This window comes from Pelodiscus sinensis, chromosome 15, assembly GCF_049634645.1.
Source record: "Pelodiscus sinensis isolate JC-2024 chromosome 15, ASM4963464v1, whole genome shotgun sequence".
NCBI classification, from domain to species: Eukaryota; Metazoa; Chordata; order Testudines; family Trionychidae; genus Pelodiscus; species Pelodiscus sinensis.
In genome coordinates, this window is record NC_134725.1 from 32,633,558 (window position 1) to 32,658,902 (window position 25,345).

At 45.0% G+C, this 25,345-nt stretch overlaps 1 protein-coding gene across 8 annotated transcripts in view; it reads right to left on the minus strand.

Moving 5' to 3' along the window:
* Positions 1-25,345, minus strand: part of CAMKK2 (calcium/calmodulin dependent protein kinase kinase 2) — a 58,741-nt gene that overhangs the window by 24,221 nt on the left and 9,175 nt on the right. For 7 of the 8 annotated variants that reach the window (XM_075898610.1, XM_075898612.1, XM_075898604.1 and 4 more), the window contains exons 2-8: positions 12,296-12,514; positions 11,946-12,025; positions 7,362-7,409; positions 6,711-6,764; positions 5,895-5,946; positions 4,860-4,993; positions 2,745-2,781 (exon numbers count right to left, since the gene is read on the minus strand). In XM_075898610.1, the coding sequence (XP_075754725.1) occupies positions 2,745-2,781; positions 4,860-4,993; positions 5,895-5,946; positions 6,711-6,764; positions 7,362-7,409; positions 11,946-12,025; positions 12,296-12,464 (574 nt within the window). In that variant the 5' untranslated portion in view covers positions 12,465-12,514. Of the gene's footprint in view, positions 1-2,744; positions 2,782-4,859; positions 4,994-5,894; positions 5,947-6,710; positions 6,765-7,361; positions 7,410-11,945; positions 12,026-12,295; positions 12,515-23,182; positions 23,802-25,345 lie in introns of those variants that run through there. The other variant, XM_075898605.1, reaches the window with a different exon arrangement.

The following is a 25,345-nucleotide window of genomic DNA, read 5'->3' on the forward strand; positions in this document are numbered from 1 at the left end:
GTGTTGTTTTCAGGCACAACAGCTGCTAGCATGAATGGAGCTGCAGGAAGAGGGGTTGTCATGGTCATGAGGGATGGCCAGCAGCCTGGGGACTAAAGGGTTAACTGTACCTAGCCAGGGGCTTCAAGGGGTAGCTGAGTTAGTCTGTTACAGAAAAAAAAATGGTCTGGTAGCACTTTATAGACTAACAAAACATGATGATGGTATCATGAGCTTTTGTGGGCACAGCCCACTCCAGTCATCTGAAGAAGTGGGCTGTGCCCACGAAAGCTCATGATACCATCTACATGTTTTGTTAGTCTAGAAAGTGCTGCCAGACCATTTGTTGTTTTTTTTCCTATACCTAGCCAGGTAGCAGTCAGCCAATAGAAATGCAGGTAGGAATTTGAAATTGGGACAAAGGAATTTTTGGGTTTTTCCCTTTGTCCGTGGCCAGTTGACTCTGCAGATACTGAGGGAGACAGAAGATATGTCTGTCTCCAAGAAAAAGACTTTTCAAAATGTATAAGTAGGGTAAAGTTTAGATAAATCTGTTAGGTTTTATTGTTTTATGGTTTGAGACTGTGGATCTGATGTCTGTGCTGCTAGAAATGGGCATTCCTCTCTTTTGTAACTAAGTTTTGAGCCCATGGGAAAATTCCCCAGGAGTTTATTAATTGGTGGCTCTTATCATCTAGCCAATCCAACTATGCTTGTAACAGGAGAATTGTTTTGATAATAAACGTTATTTCTTTTTTAGTAACCTGATATTGGATAATTTTTGTGTCCTGGTTTTACTTTAGGGCTGAGATTTCCCAAGTGATCTCTTCCCTGGTTTTCTTACCATTACTTGGTGGTGGCAATGGTTTTTATTCTCCAAAGTCTGGGTATTAGGATTTGGGGGGGAATTTTTGTACCAAAGTCTGGAAAGATATGGTTTTGGGGGTGCTTTTGTGGGCCCCCACTTCTGCATTCAACATGCCAGAGTGGATATTCAGCCTTCACAGGGGTCCATAATGAACATCCAGTTTACATCACATTTTAATTTACTTCTATTGCACCTTTGATTCAAATTACTAGATGTCCAGTTAGTGCAGGGAGAGAGCCTGAGTCTGGAAAGCTATTCAGTACATTAGTATTTGGGTCTGGGACCTGGTCACTTTCAGAGACACGGTACCAAACTAATAGCATCATTGCTCTGAGCAGTCATGACAACCCCTGCATTGTTATTCTTTGCGCTGTGTGCTCTTGGATACATCGCTTTAAGAAGAAGGATGGTATTGGCACAAGACCAAAGGGACATCAACTGGCTGTGAACAAGTTCAGGCTGGAAACTGGAAGGTTTTTAACCATCAGAGGAGTAAGGTTCTGGAACAGTCTCCCAATAGGAGTTGTGGGATTCAAAAATTTAGCTAGATTTAAGAGAACTGGAGTAATCTATGGTTGGGAATGTGTGACAGGATTAATGATGATTATAGGGAGCAGGGTCTGACAGCCCTGGAGATCCCATCCAATCTGTGTCTCATGTTTCTAAAATCTTACAGTTCAGGGCTTCAGCTGGTTACCTGCAAGAGTCAGAAAGGGATTTTTATCTCCCAATCATTTCCTGTGTTTTTCTCGTGTCTCCTCCCTCTGAAGCATCGAGATGGCAAAAGCTGAAGATGAGAGAGGGCAGGTGGACACTCCGAGGTGGCACAAAGCAGGTGCTGGGCTGGCTGGTTCTCCTTCACACGCTCAGATCTAACTGATCACCATGGTGTGGCTGCAAAGCAGTTTTCCTTCAGGTCAGACAGGCAAACCCAAAGTCACTGCTGCTCTCTGCAGCATGGGGGGAGAGGGCGTCACTTGCCTTTATCACCTGGGTGTATCTCACTTAATCAATTCCCTGCTACTGCAGGGACCTCTAGCATGGTGCATCTTGATCCTATTCTTTGCCTGTGGCATGCAATAGTTTAGTTTCCTACAGACTGCAATATTTTGGCCTTGTTAGGTGCTGGGTTTAGATTGCAAGTGCTTTGTCCTGGTAGTGTCCTTTGATATGCAGGTCAGATTAGATGATCTGATGGTCTCTACTGGCCTTAAACTCAAAGACTTACTCCTCCCCTGTGCCTCAATTTCTCTCACTGTACAGGGAGAGGTAAGACAATGTCAGCCCAGCAGTTTGACATCCTTGTTTCGCAGGATAGCTACGGTAACACATTACTATTGAATTCTGCTCCTCTAACCACAATGGGAAGGGCAGGGGTTTCAACATTTGTGGAGAGAATGCAGCTAAAGCAGTCCTTCTTTCGAAAAGGAACTATGGTGTATACAGCACTGGGAGAGGTGACAGGAGGACAACAGTTAAGAGCATTACAGGTTACAGCTGGGCACCTGGCTTTGCAAAGTGCTCCCAGATATCTAATTATAACCTCATGCACTGCTAAGTATAGGCTGACTGGGCAAAGTCCTGTTTTATCTCTTTCTGAGCTCCCACAATGGCTCTGTAATTAAAGAGGAGCTGGTCCTCTGATATACACATGCCATGAAAATTCTCACCGCTGTAAGCCCGATTCTGTTACTTTAAGCGGCATCAAAGGAATCTCTGTAGTGATCAGCTACGTCACTGGCACAACTCACTACCTCAGTCCCTCCCCACAGACCATGGGAAACATTTTACACAGTTGTCCAAAACTTTGATCCATGCAAACAGAGATTGCATCCAAAATACAGTCCCTGCCATGTGGCAGGCATTGCAGGGCAGAAGGGAAGAGTGATTGGTTTACCCATGTACAGATGGTCCTCGCTGGGGTCATCTAGCACCTGTCAACACAAGTTAGAAGGATAATGAAGTGACTGCACATGAATAAAAAGTATTATACATCTCCACAGGTCCATATCACCCATCAGAAAATAATAAGAATACACATACTGACAACAGGGGCACGGTGTCTGTTAATTTAGGCCCCAAATGTATAGCTAAGATTTTATTTTTACATACACACACACCCACAAAACCTACAGCCACCTCTGGCTTCATAACATGATCACTCAGAACTTCTTGACAACATCAGGAACAGAGTGCAGATTTTCTTGAGCTAAAAGACAAGGCCTCTGACATCAGGAAGAATTACTCCATTGCATGGCATCTGACTCAGTTCAGAACCTTTCAGAAGAGGACTAGGACATGCAAGCCAGCCATTCCATTCATCCATATGCATGTGTTTGGAAGATAGATACATTTTCAATACAAAACACACATGTTAAATCTTAATTTGTATAAGTGGACTGAAGGAGAAAAAAAAGCAAAATGTTCTTTTATCTTGTTGATACCAGTTTAATTCTATTTTAACCTATCCCTCCTCTCCCCCCTCCAATATACCTGTTTCAGGGCAGCAGCTCCAATTTTAGAACTGGAGCTGCTTCCCTTTAAGAATCCCAGTTTCTGTCTTTATTTAAAACAGACATTTTTGTTTTGCAAATTTCAGTAGTTCCTTCCCCCAAGGGAAAAGTTAAGAGGAAAAAATGTAGCTGTAAAACAAAGAAAACAACACTTCTCGTGTGTTTAAATATTTATCTAAGTTATAAATCAGCAAATTAACAGTACGTATATTCTTATATTTTGATACTTTTTGCATGGTCAGTTTCATTAAACCAATATGTTTCCCAGGAGACAAATGTGGACTTTAGCAATGGTATTACTCAAAATTTTCATAATTAAAGGATGAAGCATTTAAAGCACCAGAAGGATGATTTTAAAAAGGTCAAAGAAACCATCCAAGGGGATAGTGCATATTGTGATTCCACAGCATATGCTGAAAGAGCCATTTGGAATGTATGAATCATTCCTCAACTCAGAATGAAAAACCCCTGAGATGTAATTGGGCATGTGGTGTTAAAGGATCATTTATACTCTCTCAGAGTTACAATCCAATTGTGCTATCAGCAGGTTCTATACACAGAGCCTGTAGGTTCTCTTCCACTGCTGAATGCAGGGACCAAATCATACATGCCCTTGCTGCTAGAGATATAAGTATGAATACAAATTATTCTCTTTTTAAGACCCATCCTAAAAGACTGTTTGCACACTCAGTTCTCCCACGGGTTAATGCGTTCAGGACACTCAGCACTACACAAGAGGTATGTAGCACCCTGAAGCTTCAGAGCCAGGATTATAGAATGGGACTAGGATTTACTGCAATTTATGCAGACAAGAAGTTACACTTTTTGCTGCCTTCCCACAGCAACAACAAGCAATTGTTTAGAGCATAGGTGATCTCTCACATAGAACCCCAGAAACACTACGCTCCAAAATGGACTTAATCTTTTACATTTTCCCTCCAAACTGGATAGTTTTTGCAGTTAGAATCACAAAAACTAACATTCTTCCAAAATTCACCCTTTAAAAAGGGAAGAAAACCAGCATCTGATTCTGAGACACAGGAACCAGGCCCTCAATTCCATCTCGACTGGTACATTGAGATGCTCCGAAGTTACTATTTCTCTTTCAGACTGATGCATACCAAGTGCTTGCAGCACAGAGATCCTTTTATTCCTGGTATCCAAGCACAAATGGATTGCACAATGCAGTGTCTGTCTTCACAAAACAGGCTACTGAAGTCAACAGAAAAAACATCTGCACATGCATCCCTCCCATGTAATTCTGAAAATGAACATAGTTCAAGTCAAGCTAAATACCTATGTGCACTGAAGATTTTATGTATTTATTGCTTATTTGTTTTAAAGATGGCCCTTCAACCACACAGGACAGATCAATGTTGGAATGACTTTCCGGATGACAAATGTCCTGCCATCAAATACCCACACTTTGCACTGAATGCCTCCAGGCCCCTGCATACCCGAACATCATAATTGCAAGTTAACATTTCAGCCAGTCTCACCTCTACCAGTTTCACTACATTAGGATGGTCCAGCTTTTTCAAGATGGCGATCTCTTGGTACACCTGTTCAATAGGCCCTTTTGGTTGCAAACAGCTTTCGGATGTGGCTTTGGCACCTCGAGGAGGTGGGCGACCTATTTAAAATGAAAAAGATACAGGAGGCAGGTAGTAGAAGAGAAGTAATAAAGCTGGCAACTGAAACATGTGGCAGACCCAAGGCAGCACCTCATCAACAGTCACAAGTTAAAAGACCTGATCTTCACAGGTGCAAAGATTTCCCCTCTTCCACTCACTTCTCTGGGTCTTGCAGGTGCTGGGTGCCTCTCAGGATCATGCCATGAAGCATGTATTTGAATAACCCTGGTGCACTGCAAAATACACTAACAGTAATAATTTAAAAGAGAGAAAAGCCAAAGCAGTGCTTACTAAGCATGGTCACTGATGATCTTAGACAAATAACTACATTTAATTTCAATAGTGTCTAAGATACAGTCTACATAGCACAAAATCCCCCCCCCCCCCCCCATCATTTTTGCAGGCAAGAACTTGTTTATTTTTTCTGTTGAGTCTTTACATTTATGCCATCATTTGCTGGGCCAAATTCCTCTCTGATGCTTCTTTTTAGAATATGTGCAACATGCTTCAGGTGGCACATGGCCAGGAGTCATCACTGTACTGATCCGCTGGTTGGATCATTAGCTAGGCACAGCAAAATTAAGTGACTTGTCCCAAGTCACACAAGATATCTGCATCAGAGCCAGGAACAGAGCTGGGATCTTCTGATTCCCAGTCCCAAGCCCTAATCCCCAAATTCACATTCTCTCCATCACTCAAGCCCTTGCCCCAAACCTCCAACATCAGTATAGACAAAATTCAGCACCGACACAAACCATGTTCAAACCAGAATATCTGCCTCCCATATATATGATAATTCTGTTGTCAGAGACCATGAGGCTGCACATTTTCCTCCACCCCACCATCTCAGCTGCAGCTTTCACTAGTTCTCCCCACACCAAACAGCTATTTGTCACTTACGTGGAAACCCTGCTTGTCTCATGAGCTTCTTTTTGGAAAGAACTTTCATTGCCTGCAAAACAGTTAATATGTACACAGATTCTGCTGCTGCTACTGCAAAGAACTCATGTGTGTAGGCTGAAACCTCACTTGTGGAGCAGGCACTGGACCTCTGTGCTAAGCCAAAGGGGCCTGGTGAAGGGGATGAGAAAGCAGCTCAGACCTCATCCTCTGGGACAAATAAATGTTTTTGATTCATCTTTAGATGCACAGAGGAGACCTTGTTCTGCTCACATATTGCATCTTTAGGGGCAGCTCCCCCATGATATCCCTAATATTTTCCCCTCTCATGTCTGCCTGTATCTTCTCTCCTCACATCCCAGAACCTTCCCCACCCTTCCCCCAGCGTCTGGTCTTCTCACCATGTTCACCCACCTAAGATCTAAGGGCAGCATGACCTATCTTGCTCTTGCTTGGTGCCTTTGGGCCATCTGAGAAACATTACTCCCACTCTGCATCAGCTAGCTAAGCATCACTACTCCCAGGCAAGTTGATGTAGGAGCAAAGAATGTGGAAAAACACAGATGTGGAAGCTGCAGGATTGCTGTCTACCAGACAAAGGAGGCAGCAACCGGTGGCAGTGCTGTTTGGTTGGTTACTGCTATTAGATCTGGTGCCCAGCCCAGGAAAGCTAGAAAGGTGAGGGTCATATCTGGGAGCTCGAGAGCAGGTTGGAAGGCTCAGACTCCATCTAGAAGCTGAAGAGGAGGCCGATCCATCCCCTACATCCACCACTAGATTAAGCTCCACCCGAGAATCTTTCCTAATGATACTCACATAGTAAGTGTTGTCATCTTCATTGTATGCCAGCTTCACAACTCCATAGGAACCCTAGAAAAATTCACCGGCAGCCACAAATTACCGACTAGGGACAGCCAGAGAAATATTAGCCACCATGGCTCCCACTACAGGTGAAACATTAAGTTGCTTTCTGGCCTCCTTTGTAGGCCTTCACGTTCACAATGACTGAGGGGCCCCTCTCTCTGCTCCAGAGGTGGTTCCCAACTGAGCTGAGCAGGGCAGAGAACATTTCCACTCAAACTGCCCACTAGCGATACAAACACAGCTAGCCCCTCATGTGCTAATGCAGACAGGTCACCTGAGAGTCCAGACATACCAGCAGCCATCTTGGGGGACACTGCTGAGCAGGGAATCCTCAGAGGTGCTGGCCAAGCTACTAAAATTCTGTTAGTGGGTAACAGAATGGGGCTGGATCACCTTCCTGCATGGGAAACTATATCTGTGTTGTTTCATTGGTCTAGAAATCAACCTTTTTGCACAACTGAACACTGCTGTAATGACACAAAGTAGCAGGGGTGGGGACATATAATGGAGTATATGTGTGAGCTGACTAAGGATAGGAGAAATTAAAATGCCCTCCACACTGAAACTCCTAGCCGCATGCTCATATGCCAAATTTGTACTCACCTTTCCAATTTCATCTTTCAATTTATATTGATTAAGCTGCACACAGTCCTATGGAAGGAGGAAAAAGAAATCTGACATGAAGTAGTGGCATTACGTGATTGTTTTTGTTTTTACTGGCATTGTTTGTTTGTTTTTCTCCCCACAGGTAGAAGAAATGCATTATTCATAGACGGAGCTCCAAAAAAGCTCGAGACATCAGAAGCATTAGAGTCAATTAAATGGAGAGAGAGAAAAGACAATCCTGAAGCAGTAACAACCTCTTAAATCACAGATGCAATATTCTTCAAACAATAAATGTCATCTTTTACTCTGCAGATTACTGTGCTTGTTAGGTAATGCAAATCCATTCAGATTGTAGCTATAATGTTTGATTTCATTAGCAATAAATGACAGTCATTTGCCAAGACTGGGAATTTCTACACATGGCTAATTACTGACATTCAAGTGATTCTACTCAATAAGAGTCACTCACATGAAATAGGTGTATAAAGATCAGCTGAACTTAACAAGTTATAAACCTATCAGAGTGCTCCATACCCTTGGAAGCAGTGGAAAGTTTAGTTCTCACCCAACAGCTAGTGACTAACTTCCAAAAACCTTTTTATTAGGTCTAAAGCAATGTCTGGCAGACATTTACTGCCTGTTCTGTGTTAGAGAGAACAGGTCCTGGGCATGCAAGACAGTTAGTCTGCTTACTGTTTCAGAGAGTGTTTTTTTACATTCACACTTTCCATACACTGAGCTGAAGATCAAGTCCACCCACCTTTAAACATTGTTTCAAACACCAGTAAGCCTTGCATTTTGCTGTCTTTTTACCATAATTAACAGCTAGTTAATTATACATGAAGAACCCAAACCAGTTACGTTACCACGTCTATCAATATGACGTATATTGCTCAGAGGTGGGGAAAAAACACCCCCTTGAGCAACATCCGTTACACTGACAGAAGCACCAGTATGGACAGTGTTATGTTGGTGGGTGAAGCTCTTCTAGAGTCATAGCAACCCACCATTTTTTGGAGGTGGTTTTATTGTGTTAATGGGAAAATACTCTCTCCACCAAAGGTGTGTCCACACAGCAGGGCTAAACTCAAAATCATCTACACAAACTGAACTACAGGCAGTCCCCAGGTTACATGGATCCGACTTACATCGTATCCCTACTTACAAAAGGGGTGAGGCAACCCCGCACTAGCTGCTTTCCCCCAGCAGACCAGGGAGACGCGAAGCTAGCGCCCCCCTCCCCCAGCAGACCAGGCAGACACGGAGCGGCTTTTCTCAGCAGACACCTCAGCTTGAGAATAAAGGACTGAGGGAAGTGAGGTGTGGGAGAATAAAACTGAGCTCTGGAGAAATGTTTGGCTAGAGTTTCCCCTACAATATGTACCAGTTCCGACTTACATACAAATTCAACTTAAGAACAAACCTACAGTCCCTATCTTGTACGTAACCCGGGGACTGCCTGTACTCTGATAGTGTAGCTTAAATTGAAATAGCTTATTTTAAAATTGGGCACATCTACACAGCACTTATTCTGAAACAGAGCACTATTCCTCTGACTTCCCTTACTTCTCATACAATGAAATTTACAGACCTCAGAATAAGAAGCCCGTTATTTCAAATTTATTCTGAAGTAACACTGCTGTGTAGATGTACTATGGATGTTAAATATAGTTTAATCAACTAGTCAATGGATTTTCCATCATCTAGTCAATTAGCTGATAAGCAGGGGAGCTCCCAGTCCCCGCAGCTAACCCCACTGTGGCTCTGCCTTATAAATGTATTAAGAACCAGCAGGCTCTTAATACATTTAAAAGGCTGAAGTGCAGCAGAGGGAACCCACTGAGAGCCGGAACAGCTGACTGCTGGCTCACGCTGGGTCCCCCCTGCTGAGCTTCTGATTTTTAAATGTATTAAGAGCCTATGGCTCTTAATACATTTAAAGGGCTAAAGCGCAGGAGGGGAGACCCAGCATGAGCTGGTAATCAACTGGCCCAGCTCATGCTGGGTCCCCCCTGCTGTGCTTCTGATTTTTAAATGTATTAAGAGCTGTCTCTTAATACATTTAAAAAGAAGAGTCACAGTGTGTGGGACTGGGCACGAGTTGGGAATCAGTTTATTCCCAGCTCATGCTCAGTCCCCGCTACTCCCCTCCCCACCAGCACCATCTCCTGCTCCCCTCACCTCTGTTGCCTCTACTAGAGGCAGTGGATGGGGAGAAGCAACCAATTGAGGAATTAGTTGACTATCCAATAAGCTTTTGCCATTGGATAGTCAAGTAGTCACTTACATCCCTCAGACCTACTCTGACATAACTACATGAATGCTTTTATAATGGCACAGCTGTGTCACTATAGCTGTCCTGCTATAAACTCACTGGTGTAGACCTGGCCTTAGTTATGACTGATTGCTCACAGGTTATGACTCCAATTTGAACCCTTTCATGAAATGCCTTCCCCTGAAAAAGCACAAAAGGCACAATTTGAGGCACTCAGCTTTTGAAAAGTTTGAATCAAGTTTACTTACTTATGGAGATATACCTATCTCATAGAGCTGGAAGGGACCTTGAGAGGTCATTGAGTCCAGTCCCCTGCCTTCAGGGCAGGACTAAGTACCATCCCTGACAGATTTGCCCCAGATGCCTAAATGGCCCCCCTCAAGGACTGAGCTCACAACCCTGGGTTTAGCAGGCCAATGTGCAAACCACTGATCTACCCCTCTCCCCAATCATGCAAAGCACTGAGAAATGTATGGAAGTCCAAGTCCCTGCTCCCATGAGCATCAATGGAAAAAGTCCCATTAATAAGCAATGTGATTGCATGGGGCCATTATTGACTTCATTGGAAGTGTCAGAGTGACCAGCACCTTGCAACACAACATGTTGTATTGTGAGCATCTGATTATTCTGTGTTGCTGTTTTTCAGAAGCCATGACTACACTTTGCTATTTCAGGTACAAGGGGAAGAGTCCCATGCCAGCCCTGAAAGAGATATTGCTGGGAAGATGTCTCTTTTTAAACTCACTGACCATCCACTGTATAAAGCATGCAGAGATTTATTGCCAGAAGAGGAATGTCATTAGCATAAATGAATCTTCTTTTCATATATATAATTAAGCGAGAATGGGCTGGAGGTATTAATTCCACCCACCTCTCTTTTTAATCAGCTGCTTTTGTCAGAGATCACAGAACTCCTTATACAGATTCCTAAAGAGTCTCTCATTTCTCCGCCTCTCCCATTCCCCACTTTGTGGTACTGTAGACTGTGATAAATACTGCCATGCTTCCATTACATAGCCACACACGCACAGACCGGGAAGAACCTTAGCTAGGGGGAGTGAGAGCAGTTACTCAGGATTCTCCCCACATCCTAGTTCCATAGAGAAACTCACCATACACAAATGAGTTGTAATACCTGTAACAGGGGCTATGTTCACAGAAAGAGAAGCCAATACGTCCTGCTTCAGAGTAGTATGATCTAGTGCAGAGCTGGATGCCAGAAACTCCTGAGTTCTACTCAGAGCTGGGATCAAACTTTCCCACAGTAGCACATGGACAAATCACTTCACCTCATAGCCCCTATGACAGATATGGCAATTCCCTGAAAGATTTTACTACATTAAAAATATGCATCAATATGGGCCATGGACTGTTTATAATTCCATGGGGACAGGTGACCATGTGTCATCCAAGAATTAAGAACAAAGTGGTGGTGGTGGTGGGGATGTTTGGACAAATTCACTTGCATTCTAACACTTTCTGAGAAGTACCACCACCTGCACAGGTGGCACAGACTAGTTCAAACTGGATTCTCCAGGGTCCAAACAGGACTTTTGGAAAAATAGCCTGAGTTTAAATGGACTTGGGGCCTGCTTTCTGATTCAGGAAATGGATAAGCCCTTGTGTCCAAGGAGAACCCAAGTCCATCTAAATACGGGCTATTTATCCAAAAGTCATTTCTTTGTCTCTTGGACCCTGGAGAATCCAGTTTGAACTAATCTACGCTGCCTTTGCAGGCGGTGGTACTTCTCAGAAGGTGTTACTGTTTTCTTATAAAGATCTGTGTGATAACTCACAACTTCTGGCATGAGTAGCTGAAGGATACATTGTTGAGAGCCACTGGAGAGAAAGCAAGCACAGATGCTGGCTGGTTTAGGCCATCTGGCTTGCTGGAGAAAGTGCAGGCAGGGGACTGTGCAGCCTGGAACAATTAATCAAGAGGAAGAGAGAGAGGGAAAATCCCCAGTCAGGAAGTCTCCACTTGCAAGGGGTGAAGCGTTTCTATAGGTGGCACACATCTTCACATCCCTTACTGCACATAACAATTGTTCTTCACATGGATGGAAAAAATTAGAGGCATCACTGGCTACACCCTGTTTTAAATTTTTTTTCAAGTGATTAAAACAGTGTATCATAAAGAGGACCCCTGAATAAATAAGAGGTTATGTCAAAAAGCAATCCACTAAAGCATCCTGAACCAAGGAGACTGCAGAAGTAGTAACTGATCTATAGTCAGGAAAGCTGCACATATCACAAAACTGCAGAGTCTGTGCCAAAATACAACAACATGGGATATCTTTCCTTACCTGAAAACCTGTAATAGAAACTTTATTTGATTCCACCGTCGGTCTCCGGGGCAACCGAGGAGAAGAATGTGGAGATGTCACTGGAGAGTAAGGGAGAGATGGATAAATGTAATGTTCATTCACACCTGCATTGCTACCGGGTCACTGGGATGACTGTGATCTTTCCTGTTGAGATAGTTTTCAACTTGAAAGATTCAGCTTGGCTCTTGGCTCCCTTGTCACCTCTAAAGCACCAGGAACACGCTGCCCTGCAAGACCCTTCCAATCAGACACCAACATCTCTTCTCTGCAGCATTCCATGTGCTCATCTTCCCCCTGGCCTCCCTGTTTGCCCCACCCCCACTCCTCACCTGAGGCATCAGTCGAGTCATACTCTGTCACCACAATGACAGACTCCATGCCAGCGGTCAGTGACGACAAACGACACAGAAAGTCAGGTGCCTTCCTGCACTCACTGCGTGGTTCATCATAACAAATGCATCTCTCAGTGGCAGGTCTGCTAGGAACACATGATGGCATGATGCACTGGCCGGCTTCATCCCAACTGATGGCATAGCTCCATCAGTAACCTAAAAGCATAAGAAACAGCAGCAACTTTGTTATGTGATTGCTATTGACCATGCATCACTCATAAGTGTGTTTAAAGACAAGGGTACCGTTAGCTGGATGTTTAGCTGATCTAGCAATTTGTTGGAAAGTCAGTAATTCTTCTGGCATTGGTCACTTTTGAGAATTATTCACTAATCATCCAAGAAGCACCAAACAGTTGGCAATTTGATAGGTGGCAGTTTTATATCCAAGGCAGTAGTGATCCAGTTTATTCCTATTAATGTTAGCAAAGATGGGGCCAAGTCAAATTTCAAGGTTTTGGGTTCAGATCAGAGTTTACAGCCACATGCAGTCTTTGTTATGTGCTAAATACTAACATCCCTGACATCTAGGAAAGTTTAGATTCAGATCTGGATTTCAACCCCAAGCTCTGGAGTGTCTGGATCTGGGGTACAGAGAACACAAATTTTAGATGTAAGGTTTGGGACGCTTCTTTTCTCTGGAGAGCTCTGAGCATATTTGATGTGTTACACAAATAAAGTCTCTGCTCCCAAAGTGGCAATCCAAATCCAACAGTCAAAGAAAAGAACCACGATGAAGATGGGGTAGGATGGGGTGGGTTAAGCAAGGGTTAGAAATAAGAATTATGTTATTAGTTTTGTGCCTGTCCACAGGCAGCTTGCTAGGTCTGTTGGTTTTTTTTTTTTTAAATAAGATCAGGCTTCAGAACAGGAGAAAACAGCTTTGGAATTGGAGTCACATGGGGTCATTAAAGGTCCCATGGCACTTCTGTAACAGCAGATGTTAAACCCAGTGTCCTCACCCAGTTCTAATTCAATGAACAATTAGATGCTATTTCCCTAAGTGCCCCTTGCACTGGCCATTAAACACACTGGTCTTCTTCACTTTCTGACACACTGCTGGATGGTATGGCTGGGAGTTCTTAAATAGCTACTGCAACCAACCAATAGCGGCATTTCAATGGTAAGTGAATGAAGCTCTCTCTATACCTTACTTACGTTGATAGAAATGTAGCTGTGTTAGTCTGGTGTAGCTGAAACAAAAGACAGGACTATGTAGCACTTTGAAGACTAACAAGATGGTTTATTAGATGATGAGCTTCGTGGGCCAGACCCACTTCCTCAGATCAAATATTTGATCTGAGGAAGTGGGTCTGGCCCACGAAGCTCATCATCTAATAAACCATGTTGTTAGTCTTCAAAGTGCTACATAGTCCTGTATTTTGTTACTTATGTTGCAGAGACAAGGTGAGGCTGAGCATCGGCAATGTGCTTTGAAAACCTTGAATAAGACATCCAGGCTGCGTCTAGACTGGCATGATTTTCCGGAAATGCTTTTAATGGAAAAGTTTTCCATTAAAAGCATTTTTGGAACAGAGCATCTAGATTGGCATGGACGCTTTTCCGCAAAAGCACTTTTTGTGGAAAAGCGTCCGTGCCAATCTAGACGCGCTTTTCCGCAAAAAAGCCCCGATCACCATTTTCGCGATTGGGGCTTTTTTGCGGAAAACAAATCTGAGCTGTCTACACTGGCTCTTTTGCGCAAAAGCTTTGTGCAAAAGGGACTTTTGCCTGAACGGGAGCAGAATAGTATTTCCACATGAAGCACTGATTTCTTACACTAGGAAGTTAGTGTTCTTGCAGAAATTCAAGTGGCCAGTGTAGACAGCTGGCAAGTTTTTCCGGAAAAACTGGCTAGTCTAGACACAGCCGCAAAGTACTCCTGAAGTTTGGATTATTATTATTAGGATGTTATTTAATGCTGATACTCCACTATTGGCACAACAGGGTAAAAGCAAAGACGAGGCATAAATATTTGGCTATGACTCTCTCTCATAAGTGACTCTCATAAAGCAGAAAAGGAATTGTTTAGAAAGTAACATTCCTTTTACTCTAACCTATATATACAATCCTGAGCAGCAGTAGCAGCAAGTTCTTCAAGAAAAGCCATACACTCCAGGTATGATCCTGTTCACATTCATGGGGAGTTCTGTCCCCAACTTCAAAAGGGCCAGGATCAGGCCCTCTGCTCTCAGATGCATAACTGCAACTACAATCAATATTAGGGATGTTACATTTCAATTAATCAGCTAATCGAGTAGTCAATGGAATTTCCATCAACTACTCAACTAGTCGATAAGAGGGGAGGAGAGGCACTTGCCATCCCTGCTGTGCCTCTGCCTTTGAAATGTAGCAAGAGCTGGCCATGGCTCTTGCTACATTTCAAAGGCAGAGGCACAGGTCCTGGGACTGGGCACAAGCAGAGGCAGCCGGATCTCCCACTGCACCTCTGCCTCCCCTGTCCTCCCACAGAGACGGTGCTGGGGGGACCAGCATTTAAACCAACTCTCCCCATCACCGGTTCCTGCTACTCCCACACTGGTGCCTCTGAGAGAGGCAGTAAGGTGGAGGGGGAAGTGACTAGTCAAGGGGTGACTCAATTACTCAATAAGCATAATCTTATCAGGCAGTCGACTACTAATCAATATCAGTGGATGTTGCTGAATATTGTTTGTATTCCACTACAGGATGAACCTCTCTAGTCTGGCACTCTCTGGTCCATCATGATTTTAGTTAGCTGAATGTCCATTTATTGTGGGTATGATCAAGTTTCCCACAGTCCCACAAAATCTGTTTACAGCCACCAGTCCTGGCTTTCAGTGTTCTGTGCTGTTATTTAGTTCTAAAATATCCCTAAATGTCTTTTAAGACAGTGGTTCCCAACCTTTTTCATACGGCGGACCTGTAAACCCATTCACAAACTTTTGGAGGAATGGTAATATGCAAATAACGAATATGCAAAAATGCTTTTGGTTCACCAAAAGCCCTGGCCCCCAGAGCCACTGCAAACAGCTGGCTTCAGCTCCAGCAGTTACCACATTGCAGATGTCTGCCACAGCTCAAGGCAGCTGTTTGTGGCGGCTCTGCGGGCTGGGGTACACCCAAACCCCCTGAACCTCCCAGTGCCAGCCGTAACCCTCTAAAATCCCCCATCCCTCCACCAGCCCCCAGCACCAGCAATAACCCGAGCATCCAACCCCGCCCAGTGCCAGCCCCCATCCAAAAAGCCTCAGTACCAGCTCCCTGACCCTTAGAGGCTCCCCCACCAGACCCCCCAGTACCAGCCTCCTGTTTCCAGAGCCCCACTGCACCCAATCCCACCAAAAAAATTCCCCCATGCCCATCCCCAGTACCAGCCCTCCCACTATTAGCCCCACCCCCAGAGCCCACCAGTGCCAGCTCCCCATCTTAGATGCCCCAGTGCCTCCAATGTCAGCCCTCCCCACCTTTTAGAACCCTTGCCCCCAGAACCGCCAAGCACTAGCCCTGCCCCCAAAGTCCCTGGGGCTTATATAGAGTGTATCAGTACAGTCATAAATTATTGAGAAGCACTGCAAGGGTTGTTCCATTCATCCACCTTGGTGAAATAGAGACCCACTCATTACAATACTGACCTCGTGTAGTTTGGCAAATTCTGTGGCTGTACACTGGTTATGTACCAAGGGTGCTAGACTACAGAGGTTTCAGCTGTAGCACCCAATGGCCCAATCAGGATCATGCCCTCTTCTGTTAGGTTATGGGGAAAAGATTCTCTTCCCACAACATTTTATAGTTTGGAGAGTACTCAGTATCTTCAAAGACTGGGCCCTTAGCTGGATAAGCAGAGCTCTGTATGGATACAAAATTTCTATCTGCATCTGTATCTGCAAAAATGAACTGTGGGTATCTGCACGGATATCCATGGATGCAGATACTCATGGATATCTTGCATGCAGGGTTCTATGGATTAGGGTCCTGATTCTGAATCTGATCCGGGTGGACAGAATTCTGTATCTGTCCAGGACACCGTTGAAGTAAATAGGTCAACGAGGAAGAAGGATTTGGACCAAAACAAAACAATCAAACAAACAAACCCAATCACATTATTTTAGCCTATACTCTATTCATTCTTTGCTTTCTATATTTTTTTCCATTTTAATTTTTGTAATAAGATTTATGAACCATGGAAAATGACTGAGAAATTAACTGTGTCAAAAAATATAATTGCCAAGTCTCTATATCTTTGAAAGCCATCAAGGTGAAATTAAACAGTGGAATCTTTCCTTGCCCAACGCAGATTGCTATAGAAACTGCATGAATGACCGAAGTGTCATCTGGACGAGACAGCATTTCCCAGTTGCCACAAACAACTTAGCTGAGATAATAGGCTAGAAGTTCTATTTTAGCAAGCCTAGAATACACAGGCAGAAAGATTATTGCCTTTCCCACTGCAACACAATTTTATTTTTAATTTCTAGGTTGACAAGTTGCCGCCAGTAAAAAACCCCCACAAACAATGATTTTTTTTCTTTTTGCCATGTTGTTCCAACACCTCAGTAAGGTGGCTGCTTAAAATTAGATCCACTAGTTTAAAATTAAAATTTCCATTATGTTGTGCCCTCTGGCATAGCTGCTCTAAATCAATATAGTAGAAATTACATGTCAAATACAAAAAAAAGCACTCTCTTTCCCTCTTAAAGTCTTTATAATTGTGTAATTGCCATTTCAGACACAGAACTGTCTGCATAAATGAGACCATTTTCTTTGAAGCTGGAAAGGTCCACCGATAAAGCTGGGCTGCTTTATTTGGCTTGTCATTGTTTACTACTTGCAAGTTAATAGACAAAGTTAAAAAGAAAGAATACAATGAAATAGACAAATAAGACCATTTGTTAGCAGAAATGGTAAATTATTTAAGAAGTGATAGATTTCCTCTGCCTCCTACCATAGAGTCATTTGTGTCTTGCTGTTCAAAAAATAAATAAATAAATAAAAGATGCCAATACTCCAAAAACCCAAGATGTGATTTTTTTTTGTTCTGTCCAACAACATGTTATTGATGCATGCTAGCTCAGGTGTTGTGCTTATCTTGGAGCAAAGCTATTTGCATCTGTCTATTCTACAAATGTGTTTCTGGACCCCAACTGTTAGCCAAGAGGCCTCCAGCTTTAGCTACATTAAGTTCAGGTTTTAACAGTGGTGATGTATGGCAGGGAAAAAAGAGGGAGCCTCTTTCTGCCCCCAACCAGCCCTCGCTCCAATCCTCCCCGCCAGTCTTTTCCTGGCACTCCCCAGAGCAGTGAAAAGCAGGGCAGCACAGTGCAGGCTAGATCTGCCTGGCATGCATCTTCCTTGCTGCTAGTGGGTGGGTGTGTGGGTGAGGGAGGGAGGCAGGTGGGGGTATTACACAGACAGGCAGTGCCACTTGGACCCTGGCCCTTCTGCCCTAGGGATGTGCAGGAGATGCACGTTCACCCCCCACATGTTGCCACTGGTTGTTGATGTGCATTGAAGAACCGTAGCTGCCCTATGGTATGGCAGGGGCAGGGCAAAGATGTCACCAACATTAAAGATTCAAAGGTTAACCATTTACAAGGAAGAGTGCGCTGAACCCAGCACAATGGCAAGCTGGTCCTTTCCACTGCACATAGGGTTAACTTCAGTGGGGCAGAGTCAATCGGTCTTTCAGGTATCTAAAAGGATGTTAAAAGGAGGAGGGAGAATTGTTCTTCTTAATAGGACAAGAAGCAATGGGCTTAAACTGCAGCAAGGAAGAGTTAGGTTGGACATTAGGAAAAACTTCCTGTCAGGGTGGTTAATCACTGGAATAAATTGCCCAGGGGGGTTGTGAACCATCACTGGAGATATTTAAGTGGTTAGGCAGATACCTATGAGAGATAATCTAGACCAGTGGTCTCCAACCTTTTTACACCCAAGATCACTTTTTAAATGACAGAACAAGCCAAGATCTACCACCCCGCCCCTTCCTTGAAGCCCTGCCCTCTCTATTCTCCTCCTCTCCATCACTTGCTATCCCCAACCCTTATACTGCTGCTTTTTTCCCCAATTCTTCTGTAGGAAGAAGTTTTTCCAACATTTGGCCTGTCTAGACTGGACCAAATGTCAGAAAAACCCCTTCTTTTAGAAGCCCCCTTATTCCTCGTGGTCCCGCCGCCCGCATCCTCCGCGGTGAGAAAAACCGCTCCGCGTCTCCCTGGTCTGCAGCGAGAAAAGCTGCTCCGCGTCTCCCTGGTCTGCTGGGGGCCCCCCCAGCAGACCAGGGAGACGCAAAGCAAAGCCATGGAGGACGCGGAGCAAAGTTGCGGAGGACGCGGGCGGCGGGACCGCATACCCTTCAAGAGGATAGCCATGGATCTGGTGGGCCCGTTGGAAAAAACAACCGCTGGGTGTCAATACATCCTCATGGTTATAGACTATGCCATCCGGTACCCCGAAGCCGTTCCCTTAAGGACAACTACGGCGAAGGTGTTTGCAACGGAGCTGGTGAAGATCTTTGCCCAAGTTGGGGTGCCCAGAGAGATCCTCACTGACCAAGGAACAAACTTTGTCACGGCTCATACAAGAGTTGTGCAGGTTGTTGCGTATACGAACATTATGAACCTCGGTGTATCACCCCCAAACCAACGGTCTCTTAGAACGATTTAACAGAACCTTGAAAAGCATGTTGAGAAAGTTCGTAGAGCAGGACCCCAGGGCATGGGACTGCCTACTACCCGCCTTAATGTTTGCGGTGAGAGAGATCCCCCAGGCCTCAACGGAGTTCTCCCCCTTTGAACTCCTCTATGGGAGACAACCCCGGGGGATTGTCCCTATCACAAGCCCTTTCCCCCAAGCACCTTCCCCCAAACCCCTTCCCTACCTTCTGCGTTCCACTTTGCAGGGCCGGAGATGACCGAAAGATCATGTTTGCTCTTCCTCTAAAAGAAGCGGAAGAACAAACACGTCCCTGGATGCAGAAGAGTTTTTCTGGGATATCTCCGGAATCCTGAAAAACTCCTGCAGTTTAGTCGTACCCTCGCTGGGTTGAGACAGGATGTATAGGCTCTGGGGTGGGAATGAGGGATTTGGGTGTGGGAAGGGGTGAGAGGTGCAAGCTCTGGGAGGAAATCTAGATGCAGGAGGTGGAGGATAAGGGGGCGCTGGCTCAGGGAGTGGGCGCCAGGCCGGGTAGTGTTGGAGTCAGATGTACGGTTAGGGTACTAAGCAAGCCACAGACCTCTGGATGTGAGGGTTCAGGAATTTGGGTTGGGGTATGTGAGGGGCTCAGGGCAGGGGGTTCCAGTGTATGATAGGCTCAGATGTAGGGTCTGGGGGAAAGGGGAGTGCAGGAGTGTTATGATGCTGTGGCCAGATGGGGGCTTGGCCCCAACTGGGGTTTGTTGGCCAGGCTTCATTTTTAAATAAAATACTATGTCAAACACAAAAAGTTTCTGCATTGTCTTTATTTCTGAGAAAGGCAGGGAACCTGTTTTGAGTCAGGGGTCACTGACCCATAGAAAAGTCAGTTGAGGTCACACAAGTGAGATGCAAAAAAACCCTCCTCCAACCATACCCCCCAAGCTTCATTAATGTGGCCCCAACTGTGTTGGTGGGAACAGGGGACATAGTACTGGGGAAGGGTGCCAATGGTGCTTTGGCAGGGGACAGGGTGCCAGTGGGGACAGAGTTCTGAGGCTGGGGGCAAAGAAGAGGGAACAGGGTGCTGGGAGGGCAGAGGACAGGGTTCTGCAGCAGGGGACAGAGTGCCAGTGGGGACAGGGTTCTGCAGCAGGGGACAGAGTGCCAGTGGGGACAGGTTTCTGTGGCTCGGAACAGGGGAGTGGGGACAGAGTTCTGGAAGTGGGAACAGGGTAGTGGTGACAGAGTTCTGTGGCAGTAGAGTGGGGACAGAGTTCTGTAACTGGGGAGAGGGAACTGAGGGCAGAGGAGTGGGGGCAGGGTGCCAGTGGGGGCAGAGAGTCCCCTGCATCTGCCTCCTCCCAGCATTCCCCCCCCCCCCCCCGGGAAGCCAGCGTGTGCCTCCTCTGGGTCCACCCCTCCCCCCCACAGCACAGGGAATCCCCGCGCATGCCTGCCCCAGGTTGAAACCCCTGCATGCACCTGCCCCCTGGCGGGGCAGGGAAACCCTGCGCGTACCTGACCCCCCCGGGGCGGAAACACCCCGCCCCCTCATGGTGCAGGGAAACCCTGCGCACGCCTGTCCCAGGGCCTAAACACACATACACACACCCCCCAGAGCACACGCAGGGAAACTCTGCGTGCGCCTGTCCCGGGGCCAAAACACCCCCCGCCCACCACACAGCACAGGGAAACCCCACGATCGACCTGTTGGTGACCATGGATCTAGAAGATGGTGCTTGTGTAACAAAGTGTTTCTCAACCAGTGGTACCAGTACCCCTAGGGGCACTTGACAGAAGTCTGGGGGGGGGGGGGGGAAGAGAGACATCAACACAACTGAAATTTGAAGAAAACTGAATTTTTGTTTTAAGTTTTACAGCGTTTTATTTTATTTTTTTTACTTTTTACACCCGAAAATGTCATGGCCCGCCCAACTACGATTAAGTTGTTTAAACACATGTTGCAATGGGAGAAAAAAAAGTTTTATGTTTGAAAACTGTAGTTACGGGGTACTTTTTTTTTTTTTTTTAAGGATACTTTATAAAAAAAAAGGTTGAGAAACAATGGTATAATCCACATGCTTACTGGGTGTGGTTCAGTCCCATGCAGTGGGACTTAGACTATTTGCAGCAAGAGTTAAGAATGAATAAACTCTACTGAGAGCCACCTGACTTTATAGCTCAAGGACTTTATAGCTCATGCACTAAGCTCCAGAAGGCCTAGGTTTGGTTCTGCCTACAGGTAGTTACACTTGGTCTTGATGTGAGGGCAGGGGACTGGATCTAATGACCGTTCCATGATTAAACTGATTTTTTCCACTTTTGCAGTTTGTCAGAGAAAGACATGAACAAAGCACACCCACACCTACACGTGAAAAATTAAAAGTCAGGTTTGAAAATCAGGCTATGGAGGTCTAGTGCTGCTGAATGCTAACTTTCCAATCACCCTAAACTTCCTGGGAATTTCAGGGTGCTCAGCATCTTGAAAGTTCAGGATGCCCGTTGCTGCCACTGAAGTCATTGTCAAAATTCACATCAAGTTCAGGGCGAGTTGACCCAGGCCATATATGTTGGGTGAGAGCATTCCTGCTGCTGCTGCCAGTAAATCCATGGAACAAAACTGATTAGGAGGAGAGCAGCTGCACCAGGAAATGACACAGGACTTGTGAATCCATTAGAACAGCACAAGTGCATTTTAATGCACTCCCCAGAGTGGTGCATTAAGAAAACTGAAAAGCAAACAAGCAAAGAGAGCAGATGGCTCTTATAGGCTGGCTTCCATTTGCTGTGGGCTCTTTTGGGAACTATGCCAGTGCATAGGGATAAATAACTTGCCATTAAGTGGGAACCATTGCCAAAGTGCTATGTTCTGCACCCACACCATTCACCACGATCTCACTTCAGAAACCACACCAAACAAGGAAGCACTCTAGCACTTCTCATTCATGGGGCAGAGTGAGATGAAACTGTGAAAGAAGTGGAAAGCTGGCTTGTCTTTGATGTTTTATATTACAAAGGCCTGGGCTAAGGAGAGTCACAGCTAGCACTCTGGACAGTATATGCTTATCAACTGACCATATTCAAATCTAGACTTGCCACTGTATATTTTGGGCCCAGAAATGCTAGATTTTGCAGCGAGTCTTCCCCCAACAGAAAACAGTTTCCAGACCTTCAGAAAGGGTGTGAAATGAAGTCAGAGAAAAATCCATCCATGTGTTGAAAGTTTGTTCATTGAAGCCCCACATCAGCCATCCACAAACAGAAGTGGGCATATGGGTGGTTGCAGCATTAGCAAGCCTAGATCCATGATGACACAGCCATAGAGCCCCTCCCACCCCTTGAGGAGGCTGTTGGGTCCCTGAGGAGTACCAGAACGAAGGGATGCATAGTAACTCTGTGCCCAGACGCCATTGTGAAAGATGGATTTTACCCCTCGCTCTCCAACTGCAGAAAACATGGTCTTATATGAGTCTTATGTAGGTAACATGAATACTCACCTGTAGGTGATTTAAACCATCCTGCTATGCATTTGTTTGTGGTACTTGTCAAGGCTCTAAAAGCAGGGTTTCCCAACCTATGGGTAGGGACCCAAATATGGGTCGCCCTTTCATTTCAAAAGGGTCATGAGGTGGCTCTTAAGGAGCCACTCTCACATTTTTTAAATTGCCCTGGGTCACCAAGTCTTCCTAAATTGTCAAAATGTGTCCCCATCTGGAAAAGGTTGGGAACCGCTGCTCTAAAGCCATAGAAAGCAGAGCTTTCAGAAAGTGCTCGGTGCATCAGTTGTACCCCTCCTACATTAAAGGAAATGGCAATGTTCATCTGCTTTGTGAGGTTAATACAGACACAGTAGGAACTGGCTGCTTGCTAGTTGCATTAGAATTTTTTTTCATTAATAGAGCAGTTGCCTGCAGCCTAGCAGGCATTAAAAGGCTCATGGTGAACAGCTCTAGGTTAATACTGAGTAAAAGTGAATTTAAGTTACAAAGTATCAGCAACACTTCAGAGCATGGAGAGTGCACGGGATTGGGGGAGTTAATTGGCTTGACAAGGATAAACATATCAAGGCTGATTAATTCAAGCAGGCTTCCTGTGCTCTGTAAACAGGCTAAAGATCATCAGACCCTCAACACAAAGCTTTTTTTCTGAGAACCGTGGCACTTTACACAGGCAGCATCAAGGAAAAAAAAAATCGTCAGACTTCCTTACCTGTGTTGCTCTGAGTGGGGAAACAACTGGGTTCAAGAATGAGAAGGAAAACCTGTCTTCTTAGAGAATACAGTATCCAAATTAGACAGCACCCCCAATGCACACAAATATTCCACAAACCAGCTGCGTTTCACGAAGGGCTACTCATACAGCCAGTTAGAGGGAATGTGCAGAATCTAATGATAAATGCAGTCTGTTTTTCTTTTTAATAAGCATATGGGGAATCTGAGGAGGAGGAGGAGGAGGAGGATATAAATTTAATTATCTGGAGGAAAAAAGGCAAAACTGGACTGGAAATTAATTACTTTGAGAAGGAAAATGCATTAGCTTGTTTCTCCATTATTGCCAACACCCTATAATCCCATAAACTGCACACACATGGAATACTAGCACATTCTGGTGTTGGATCAAAGCATGTCCCGAGTATGCATATAGAATAGCTGCTTTGTATTAAACACACACACAAAATCCATAAGAAGCAGAACAATCTGTGTGTATAATTTTTATTGGTGCATGTTTTGCCTGTTGGCTGCTTTCCATACATAAACCATACAGGCAGTCCCAGGGTTACATGGATCCGACTTACATCGGATCCCTACTTACAAACGGGGTGAGGCAACCCCACACTAGCTGCTTCCCCCCAGCAGACCAGGGAGACGCGAAACTAGCACCCCCTCCCCCCCCCAGCAGACCAGGGAGACGCGAAGCTAGCGCCCCCTCCCCCCCCCAGCAGACCAGGGAGACGTGGAGCGGCTTTTCTAAGCAGACACCTCAGCTTAAGAATAAAGGTCTGAGGGAAGTGAGGTGTGTGAGAATAAAACTGAGCTCTGGAGAAATGTTTGGTTAGAGTTTCCCCTACAATATGTACCAGTTCCAACTTACATACAAATTCAACTTAAGAACAAACCTACAGTCCCTATCTTGTACGTAACCCGGGGACTGCCTGTACTTACTGCAGATATTAAAGGTAAACCACTCCACATCTAATTTAGAAATAACTGAAATATTACATGAAAGAGTTCTATGTAACGTAGTATCAATATGCATGTGGCTTTAAAAAAATGGAATGGGGATGAGGTTGACTTTAGCAAAGAGGGGGAGCAGAACCATCTTTAACCATACACTGAATACATAGCTGTGTAGGGCACCCCAAAATTTGGGGCACCTCTTGGTCTTAATGTCAACCCACCTGCCTCTTCTTATATCTGTTCTGTGGCTCTGCTTCCTCTGAAGGGGGTCTAGTTAACTTAAAAGTGAAAAATCCTGCCAGACCTATTAGCACATAGTTTCCCAAACTGGGGGTATGCCCCCCCCGTGGGGGTGTGAAGAAATTCCAGGGGGAGCACAAGGCAACCCAGCCCTCCCTCTTTAAGTCCCCCTCCAAGAAAGAGGCTGGTCCATCTGGTAAAAAAAAAAAAAAAAAAAAAAAAATCAGAAAATACCATGTGAAATATCCGGTATTTTCTGTTTTTCTTGGCTGGGGCGTCTGCCAGAACACGCGCAGCTCGGGCTGGCTGGGGCGGGGGGAGGATGGAGCATCCCGGGTAGACTTCAAAATGGCTGCCTTAAAAGGGCACTGCCTGATCTGCTCTTATAAGGGTACCCCTCCTTTTTGGGGGAGGGGGCAACAACTTTTCTCCTGGAGTTCTGGCACCTTTTTTATTTTTATTTTTTTTACACACTGGTCCCGGGAATTAAAGGGGCCGTGGTTGTTTTTCGGCCCTGGTCAGTTTCTTTCTTTTTCTTTTTTTGGCTCAACAAATTTTGCTGCTATTTTTTTTGTGGGGGGGAGAAGGAGGGCATGAGGGTTTCTCAAAAATCAAAAAGGGGGCATGATGCTGAAAAGTTTGGGAATCACTGTATTAGCAGAACATGGAAACTGTGAAAGAGCCATTCAAGTGGTAATGAAGCCACATAACAGGCATTTCCATGCCCCAGGTAAAGACTGTCAGTTTCTGAATTTACTGTATTAATGGACGGGACCTGAGTTTTAAAATTTTCTGTAAAATTATTTTACTAGTGTGTGGCTGAAGATTATAAAAATCCCATCTTTAAAAAAAATCATGCCCCGCATTGGCTATCATCAGGCAGAGGCACCAGTATGATAGTATTGCATGGGGCGTCATAAATCCTAAGGATGGCCCTGAGGAGGAGGAGAAGCAG